The 6,708-nt window shown below is 35.9% G+C and overlaps 1 protein-coding gene across 4 annotated transcripts in view; it reads left to right on the forward strand.

Annotated features, from left to right (window-relative positions):
- Positions 1–6,356, forward strand: part of ppp2r5ca (protein phosphatase 2, regulatory subunit B', gamma a) — a 134,493-nt gene extending 128,137 nt beyond the window's left edge. For all 4 annotated transcript variants that reach the window (XM_059959218.1, XM_059959223.1, XM_059959233.1 and 1 more), the window contains one exon: positions 3,658–6,356. In XM_059959218.1, coding sequence (XP_059815201.1) covers positions 3,658–3,792 — 135 coding nt within the window. In that variant the 3' untranslated portion in view covers positions 3,793–6,356. The remainder of the gene's footprint in view (positions 1–3,657) is intronic.
- The last annotated feature ends 352 nt before the right edge of the window (positions 6,357–6,708 follow it).

Consider the following 6,708-nt stretch of genomic DNA (forward strand, 5'->3'; position numbering starts at 1 on the left):
TCCCCTCCATTGCCACATTTACTCAGAGTACTGTCACAGAAAAGCAGTATCCATCATCGGGGGCCCCCGACCAACAATGTCATGCTCTCTTCTCACTGCTGCCGTTTGGAAGAAGGTACAGGAGCTTCAGGACTTGCACCACCAAGTTCAGAAACAGTTATTACACCTCAACCATCAGGGTCTTGAACTAGTGGAGATAATTTCACTTGCCCCATCCCTGAACTGTTCCTTCAATCTTTGGACTCACTTTCAAGGGCACTTCATCTCATGTTCTCGATATTTATTGCTTTACTTATTATTTATTCTTTTTTCTTTTGTATTTGCAGAGTTTGTTTTTTGTACATGGCTGGTTGTCTGTCCTGTTGGTGTGCTCTTTATTGATTCTATTATGGTTCCCAGATTTCTGAGTATGCCTATGAGAAAATGAATCTGAGGGTTGTATATGATGTCATATATGCACTTTAATAATTTACTTTAAACTTTGAAATTTGAAATGCACTAACCTGAAATGGATAGTTAGCTGCACTGATAATTGGTATCTAAAAGCTGTCCTACTATGTGTAGTGGACCATAACCTTCAACTATAATTCAAAGTTCAAAGTAAATTTACTAACAAAGTACTTAAATAGTATGCCACCATATACAACCATGAGATTCTTTTTCTTGTGGGCATACACATTAAATCAAAGAAACACAATAGAATCAATGAAAGACAGTAACCAATAGGACGGATAAACAGCCAATGTGCAAAGGATAATAAACTCTGAATACAAAAAATAAAATACAGTAAATAAGCAAAAAAAAAAAGAGAATATGAAATGAGTTCTTCAGAGTCCGTAGGTTGTGGAAACGGTTCAATGATGGGGCAAGTGAAGTTAAATGCAGTTATCTATTCTGATTCAAGAGCCTGATGGTTGAGGGATAACCTGAACCTGGAGGTGTGGGTCCTGAGGCTCCTGTAACACTTTCCTGGTGGCAGCAGCGAGAAGTAACCATGGCCTAGGTGGTGAGTGCTGCTTTCCTGTGACCGTGCTATGTACAGATGTGCACAATAGTGGGGAGGCCTTTACCTGTGATGAACTGTGCCAAATCTACTACTTTTTGAAGGATTTTCTGTTCAGTGGCGTTGGTGTTGCCACAGCAGGCCATAATGCAACCAGTTATAACTCTACATCACACATCTATAAAAGTTTGTCAAAGTTTTAGATATCACACCAAATCTTCACAAACTTCTAAGGAAGCAGAGGTGCTGTCGCGCTTTCTTCTTCATTACACTCGCATACTGGGCCCAGGACAGATCCTCAGAAATTATAACTCTGAGGAATTTAAAGTTGTTGTCCCTCTTCAACTCTGATACCCCCAATGAGGACTAGCTCATGGACCTCCGGTTTCCTCATCCTGAAGTCTATAATCAGCTCTTTGGTCTTGCTGATGTTGAGTGGGATGTTGTTACCAGTTCAAACTGACTGGGGTGCAACTGGATCCTCAATATCCTCACTTGCAGACAAGGAGGTATTGAAGCCAAGGTCTCAAAATTTATTGATTAATTTTGAGGGGATGATGATGTTGAATGCTGAGCATCCTGATGTATGCACTTTTGCCGTCCAGTGAGTGAAGAGCATCTGCTGTGGGCTTCTTGTGCCAGTAGCAAATTGAAGCAGATTCAAGTCGCTTATCAGGCAGGAGTTTGATATGTTTTATCACTGACCTTTCAAAGTACTTCATCACAGTGGATGTAAATGTTACTGGACGATGGTCATTGAGGCAGTTTATCACGTTCTTCTTGGGCACTGGTATAACTGAAGCCTACTTGAAGCAGCTGAGTACTTCAGATTGCTGAAGCAAGAGGTTCAAATATTGGTGAACACTCCAGCTATGTGATCAGCTCTTTAGTACTCAGCCAGCTACCCCATTTTGGCCGGGTACTTTCCGTGGGTTCACCCTCTTGAAGGATGCTCGCACCTCAGCCTCTGAGACTGAAATCACAGGATCATTGGGGGACTGTGGGAGTTTGTGAAGTTTCCTGAATTTTTTCTAAATGATTAAAGTGAGCATAGAAGGCATGGAGCTCATCTGAGAGCAAAACTGTGGTGTCACCTACATCGCTTGGTTTAACTTTGTAGTTGATATTCAAGCCCTGCCACAACTGTCAAGCATAACCCAGTGGATCAAATTTGGTCTGGAATTGCTACCTTGCATGGGAGATGGCTTTCTGGAGATTGTACCTGGATTTCATGTATCGTTCTTGGTCACCAAATGTGAATGTCACCGATCTGGCCCTCAGCAGACTGTAGATTTCATGGTTCATCCAGGGCTTCTGGCTGGAAAAGACTGAATAATTTTGTGGGGACATACTTATCCACAACTGTTTTAATGAAATAACAAAACTTCGGGCGGCATATCTCAAGGTCTGCCTCCGCAACACTCTTGACATTTTCACATCTCAATGCTTATTAAACTGCTTTTAAGTTTGCTTATTTATTTATTTATCTAGCTGTACAGTGTGGAGTAGATCCTTCTGGCCCTTTGAGACATACTGCCCCAGCAACCACCGACAAAGCCAATTAACCCTAACCTAATCACAGCACAATTTATAATGACCATTAACCTTTACCCAATATCTTTGTACTGTGGAAGGAAACTGGATCACCCAGGGGAAATCTCACACATTCCACTGCGAAAACATACAGACTGCTTACAGACACCAAAATTGAATTCCATACTCCAGAATGCCCTGAGCTGTAATAGTGTTGTATGAACCATTATGCCACCATGGCACCCAAGTCTCTGGTCAACCAAGATCAGATGGGTGTTAAGATTTTTTTTTGATTAAAACTAACTTTTTAAATTTAAAAACTAAAAGAGAGAAAAGGGAAGTGAAATAAATCACCTGTACGACTTGAGGGCCTTGAGGTTGTATTATTTGTGCTAGCCATGAACATGACTGCAAAATGGATTTGGTTTCCCTAATTGTATTTGGGATCTAACCCCTCACTCATCTGGTTTTCATATTTCAGTGTCCAGCTACAAATTATAGTTCAATTCCCTGTACAACTGATAGCCAAGAGTAATAGTTTTCCTGTCCAGTCCTCAAACACATAATCATCCAGTTCACTGCATGGGAAATTCATAACTCATCATTGATATATATTATGGTTTTTGTTTTTAAGCAATATTATGACTTAGTAAGTGATTTATTTCTGATTCCACGTGTACATGGACTTTATGAAAAATGATCAAACTATAGGACTGTCAGCCTTAATGTATTTCAGTGTTCCTTTTGGCCATTCCTGTTCTTGAAATTAATGAACTAGTCCCTGTTCCAAAGTTCATGAGGGTGTTGAATAAAAAGCTGAAACTTAATCCAGCATCTTCTTGTAGAGATTGACATCAGTACTTTAACAGGGTGATTGATTAAAATGGAAAGCCAAATTAAATGTCCATGGCTAATAGTCTGATAAAGAAACTAATTGATATTAGTCTCAGCTACTTTGACATTTTAAATGAATGTTACAAAAAAAATTAGATTCAACTGCAGTGTTTCCCTGTTCAAATATTTTTAAAAAGTGATTGCGAAAGAAAAAAACATTTTTTATTATTTTATTTGCATTTTAAACTTAAGTGTCAATCTTGCTACTGACATTCACTTTTTTACAGGCACAGAAGGAGCTTCGAAAGGATCGTCCACTTGTTCGTCGCAAGTCTGAACTGCCTCAGGATATCTATACCGTGAAGGCCTTGGAGTCTCATCGCCGGGCTGAAGAGATAATATCTGCTCATGATGGGCATTAGGTCACTTCAGAAAAATACTGTTTTTAAAAAAAGATGTTATTCTCTGAAATCTGTCTATTGTAGAGGCTATTATGCTTTGTGCCATACCAATCAGCTATACATCAAGTCATTGCTTTCTTGAATTTGGTTTTTAGGCAATAACTTTACCATTATGAAGTCAAGCCTTGGTAGTTCAAACAATGGTAAATAGGGTATAGTGTTTTCTACAAAAGGTGGAATTAAATCTTTGAGTTGCAATGTCCACAGAACAGAATTTTAAAAATTGTGGTTTGTATTTTTTAATTTAAAGTCTTTAAAAATAAATGGGATATAGAGTCTAAACTTACTCCTGAGAAGTCACAGACTGAATTTTTAGTACAAAAAGTCGCACGTTTCCATTATGACAATATTTAACCTTATTTACTACACCCAAATATAATGTAAACTTTATTGTCAGTTTGAATTAGTTGATATAACTATTTTAAAGAATGAATCTTCTGTTTTAATTAAGTTTTATTAATGTGCTGCATGAGAAGAATCTTTAGTTTTGAGTAACATTGAACGATATGACCATGATTCATTTTCTCCACTCAATTGTGACATGTGATTTTTAAAATGCTGCAAGATTTTAACTGTAAATTAATTCAATTTCAAATCTGATTTAGTCCCTCTCTGGTATCTAAATTAATTAATACAATTAATTCCTGCTGAGTTAGTTCGGGCTTAATTTTTTGCTCAAGTATTTTGACATCTCCTAGTTTTAAAAGTCTGTCAGAACTCTTATTTCTCCATGTATATTATGCAAAATAAAAGTTAGAAGTTCTGATGGATCTCTAACAGTACTAAATCATCTGTGGCAAGTACTCTCAGGGTTTGCTGTTATCTTAATCCATTCCTTTGTCCTGTTAATGTTTTCAAATGTAGTTTTACTAGTTCTCTAATCCAAATTGTCAGTTTGTTAGTATACTCTAAATTGTTCTGTGTCAAAGTAAAAATTTTAAGATGCCTTGTGGAAAACAGACCTGGAAAAATGTCAGTCTTCTAACTTCAAGTGCACTAGATTTTGGAAATAAAAGAAATGTCTCACACTGTTCTAATTTAATGTGCACTAGACTTTACAAATCCTTTTAGAACAAGATATGCTGGGTATGTGAAACAGGTATTGCATATCTGTTATACGCTGTGTGAAGTAACTTGATTATGATCTGGTAATCAGGAGCTAGTCAGAGGAAAACCAAAAATAAGTGTTTGTGCATATTCTCCAAGTAATAAGTGTTTGGTCAGTCTTTTTACAGCTTAGCACAAATTTTGCAAGTGAATCAGACCTTTGTGACAGCAGATATGTAATGCGAATGGTAAGAATATTTGCAAACACCACACAGTTAAAATTTTGTCACATGTTCCCATTTGTTTACATTGTTTATAAGATTATTTCTGAGCCTAGCTTGATGAAACAAGTATACAATTGAAGGGATATTCAGGGCTATAAAGACAAGTTAAATTTGAAGTTTTCCCGACTTTTTATTGTGTGAGATAAATCTTCAAATTTCAAAAAGCACTTCCTGTTTAACTTGAAAAGTAAATGGTTTTTTACATCTTATTTAAGCATGTAGATGTTAAGTGTACATTCACCAATAGTTGAAATCTTTCCCCAGTACTTTTTTCTTTTATAATATAGTATCTTGCAAACTGTTGCAGTGCTATATTTATTTCCATTGTTTGAACTTCCGTCTAACTTTGACTAGTAATTTCTCATATTCATTGGTTTTGGGTGTTCAATATGTTTGTGTGAGATGTTGCAGAAGGATTGTAATTTTATTTTGGCCACTAGAGTGTATATTGTTTGTATACAGTTTGAGATATGATCCTGTCTTTAGCAGTTTTAATTTCAAATATCTATTGCTGAAGATTGACACTCACCAAATTGCAAGTCAATTTTGAATTGCATTTATTATGTTAGTGTGATTGGTAACATTTTTACCTTGATCAAGAATTTGCATTGTATTAAAGAGGCTAGTCCTCATTTCCCAGTTGGCAAGGGATTGATGACTGCACAGGTTTTGAGCTGTTAACAAAATAGTGGTACCTTCACAATGCGAAGTATAAAGATTTCTTGATTCATGATAAGTTAGAATATCTTTTTAAATTTAACATAAAAATTAAAAAGATGTTTTGGTAAAGAGGATTGGGGGAAGGGAGGGTTAAAAGTCAATCTGCAGACCAACCAGCACAGATTGATACCCCACAACTAGCATGAACAGTATTATGTTAACAAAATTTATAAATATTTAAAGTAATTCCAAAGCTTGTTCTGGTGACTGTTTTTCTTTAAATGCATATTAATAATTGGCATATTTTAAGTTTCTTTATTTGTTTGTTTAAAACCCTAAAGCCCTGTACAAGAGGAATGTCTAGTAACATGACAAGTGACCTTTAGTGTGATACCTATATAAATGGCTTCATTTTAATATTGTACATATGTTGTACTTTGTTTTAAGTAGTGTAATATCTTAAAGTAGATTTCATATTTTGTACAAAATGGTCCTATGTACAGAATAAAAAGTTCCTAACAACCACGAAAGTTGGTAAGTGGCAAAGATGTTTTTCTTGTAGAAAATAGTTGCAATGATGGCATTAAAAACAATGAAATGTCCAATATTTAAGCTTATTCAAAGTTGGTATGTTTTTTGTGGATTAAACATTTCACTGTGCACTTTTATCCAGACTGAACTTATAAAAAAAAATGTACAACTTTGTAGTGAGAATAAAAATAGAACAATAATTTTGCATTTTCAGTCTGTGAAATATAGTGAAGAAACGTTCAGTCAATTGGCTTTATTACTACCTCATTATGCGCCACAAACATTCCAATAACTATTTGTAAAGTAATTTTCTTCAAACCTTCCATAAAACTGATTTATCTTCCCACCATAACAC

Source organism: Hypanus sabinus, chromosome 2 (genome assembly GCF_030144855.1).
Source record: "Hypanus sabinus isolate sHypSab1 chromosome 2, sHypSab1.hap1, whole genome shotgun sequence".
Taxonomy (NCBI): domain Eukaryota; kingdom Metazoa; phylum Chordata; class Chondrichthyes; order Myliobatiformes; family Dasyatidae; genus Hypanus; species Hypanus sabinus.